The sequence below is a fragment of the Dipteris shenzhenensis genome, chromosome 16 (assembly GCF_047967505.1).
Source record: "Dipteris shenzhenensis isolate YYH24624 ecotype China chromosome 16, Dip_SZ_1.0, whole genome shotgun sequence".
NCBI lineage: Eukaryota > Viridiplantae > Streptophyta > Polypodiopsida > Gleicheniales > Dipteridaceae > Dipteris > Dipteris shenzhenensis.
The window spans coordinates 28,717,017-28,720,052 of NC_141611.1; the positions used below are offsets into that span (position 1 = coordinate 28,717,017).

At 48.3% G+C, this 3,036-nt stretch overlaps 1 protein-coding gene across 1 annotated transcript; it reads left to right on the top strand.

Moving 5' to 3' along the window:
* Window positions 1-378: 378 nt before the first annotated feature.
* Window positions 379-2,091, top strand: LOC147892791 (berberine bridge enzyme-like D-2). The gene has a single exon (XM_087386788.1). The coding sequence runs from the start codon at window positions 460-462 to the stop codon at window positions 2,089-2,091; it is 1,632 nt and encodes a 543-aa protein (XP_087242914.1). The 5' UTR covers window positions 379-459.
* The last annotated feature ends 945 nt before the right edge of the window (window positions 2,092-3,036 follow it).

Below are 3,036 nucleotides of genomic sequence, written 5' to 3' on the forward strand. Positions count from 1 at the left end.
TGGGGACAAGGATACATGTCATCCTTGCATGTTTTTGAATCCCTAAAAAAGGGGAACCCACTGGCTGCAAGGGTCTAGAGGCCATGGTCTAGGATGGGAGAAAAAGTGGCTACTCCCATTCTAAATCCATCCTAGACCACTTGGTGTAAGATGGGAGTGATGATGACAAAAAGATTCCCATCCTAAACCCATGCTAGCCCCATCCATGTGCTAAGGCCCTTAGTCACGCCAGCGAGTGGGTTCGATCACGGCTGAACGCTCGTCAATAAGGTATATTTCGTGAGGGAATGGGTAGGTTGCTGTTCTCACGATGTAGAACTGCTTTGCCAACTGCCCCCAATTAATTGTCTGCTGTGCAAATCAAGGGCATCATCGTGTGACTGCTCTCTAATAAACGGTTGACGGTATTATATATACGAAGAACTAGAGCAGTTCGATATTTGTGGGAGTTTGTAGTCTATGGTCCTAGCTATGGCCTCCAACATGTTCTTCTTACTCTTCATCTTCTGCTTGGCCTTCATCCTTACCCTCGTCCACTCTTCTGGTGACCTCCCAGGCTTGCTCAGCTGCCTCCAGGACGATGGTGGCCTTCACAACTTCACCACCCTCGCCTCCGACCCTGCCACTTTTTACCGCCTCCTTGACTTCTCCATACAAAACCTCCGCTTCCAAGAGCCCGGAGTGCCCACCCCCTCTGTTCTCATCCTTCCAAACTCTCCCCAGCAAGTGCAAAAAGCTCTCTCCTGCTCCCTCGACAACGGATGGGAACTGCGTGTGCGCAGCGGAGGACACGACTACGAAGGCCTTTCCTTCATTGCCGATCGCCCCTTTGTGGTCATCGACCTGATGAACCTGCAATCCGTTGAGATTGATTTAGAGTCCAGGACAGCATGGACTGAAGCTGGAATTACGCTGGGGCAGCTCTACTATGCGATATCACAAAGGACCTCCGACTTAGGATTTCCCGCCGGTGTCTGTCCCACTGTCGGAGCCGGTGGACACATAAGCGCAGGGGGATACAGTTTCCTCTCTCGAATGTATGGCCTTGCTGCAGATAACGTGATTGATGCACTCCTTGTGGATGCCAACGGTGACCTCCTAGACCGGCAGAGCATGGGGGAGGACCATTTCTGGGCTATCCGTGGTGGCGGAGGAGGAACCTGGGGAATTGTCGTTGCCTGGAGAATCCGTCTCGTTCCAGTTACTCCAAGAGTGACGGCATTTAATGTGTGGAGAACCGATAGGGAGGAGCTCAATGAACTGATCTTCAGATGGCAGACAGTGGCTCCTCTAACCGCACCTGAGAACATCCAGATTGTTGTGTATCTGTTCGGGGGTGGCACCGTCGAAGGAAACCTCGGTGCTCTGTTCTATGGGTATCATTTGGGGCCTCTAAATGAGACTCTTGCACTAATGAACGATATATTTCCTGAGCTTGAGCTCACGGCTGGGGACTGCGTGGAAGGGACCTGGATAGAAGCAGTGGCCAACGTAGGACGTGTAAACACCCCGAGCAGACTGGCAGATAGATTCAACACGGCGAAGAATTTTTTCAAAGCCAAATCTGATTACGTGCAACATCCCATTCCGAGAGAAGGATGGGCAGGAGCCTTTGACTTCCTAGAGGCAAATCCAAGCTTGGGAAGCTTGCTTTTGGAACCGTATGGAGGGATGATGGCGAGAATACCTGCAGATAGCATCGCTTTCCCACACAGAGCTGGGAACTTGTTCGTCATACAATATCATGCAGATTGGACAAACGATACAGGATCGCCAGAACAGTTCCTCCTCCCTTGGACGAAAAGATTATACAACTACATGGCTACATATGTATCGCAGAATCCAAGGCAAGCGTATGCTGGCTACTTGGATCTTGACCTGGGCACCAATTCTAGCTTTGCACAGGCGCAAACTACTTGGGGCCAAAGCTATTTTTCTCAGAACTTCTATCGTTTGGCAGAAATTAAGAGCCGTGTGGATCCGAACAATGTGTTTCGCCACCCTCAAAGCATCCCACTGCTGGAAAATTATAATCCTCAGGTGGAGGATTCTTTGCTACCGCCTCATAGCAACTTGGTAATTTCAGTCTGAGGTTTGGCTATGAATGTATCTTCTGTTGCTCCGATCCCTCTATTTTCTCGCACTCGACTCTCGGTCCTCTCAATGTATCAATTGTCTTCTTCATATCAAGACTCGAATCGCTGATGTTATGTTCACGTGATTTCTAATATCTGAGCTCCTGGGTCTGTATAGTTTGAATTTGTAGTTCAAGATGTAACATGGCAAAGTCTATCGTCTCGCTACATGGAAGTACGATCTAAACCAACGATGAAACATTTGCGCTTCGCTTTGTCAATGTAGACTAGGCAGTTCTGTGGACTTAATGTTATAGTCTAAGCATGTCACGCATGCTTTCCTCAGGAAAGAAGGGAACAGGAACATCGTGGGGCATTCCACGGGATGCACATTCGTGTGACACGGACTATGCTCACGTGACATTTAAGAGCGGAGGAACTTTCCTAGATGTTCAGTCCCCTATGGGTGAAAATGCCTTTTTGGCCTGCCCCTTGGGTCCGTAGGGAATAGGCTATAGTGAGGACATCAAATTTTTTTGGAAAGGGAGAATTCTGAGATTTGAGGAATTAAACATTTTGGCATTATGAGTGTTCAATTTCTTGGGTGAACGTGATTAGCACGTGAAGTTTTTTTGGTGGAGCAAAATACGTGCTATGGCGGTGCTTGTGATGGGCATTGTGTGCAGCGAGAATCCATTCGCATCTTCCTCTTTTCAGAATTTGCATTTTCATTATTAGGTTTTAGCTTCACGGGGTTCTCTGGCACATTCGATGGTTGTAGGACTGTTGTACCAATTGTCTTAGTGCCTTTGTGAGGCACCCAAGTTAGTCCTCATGGTTCTTAGCCTGCCTTGGTTCAGCGTTCCAATCCCACAAAAGAAATTATATTCTCGATGTAGCTGTATGTGATCGTCGTTCAAGGGGTCTACGTTCTTCTATATATGCGCTCGGTGAAGATCAG

What these genes read in the sequence shown, in the direction of transcription:
- LOC147892791 (XM_087386788.1), top strand. Translation starts at nt 460, where the DNA reads ATGGTCCTAGCTATGGCCTCCAACATGTTCTTCTTACTCTTCATCTTC.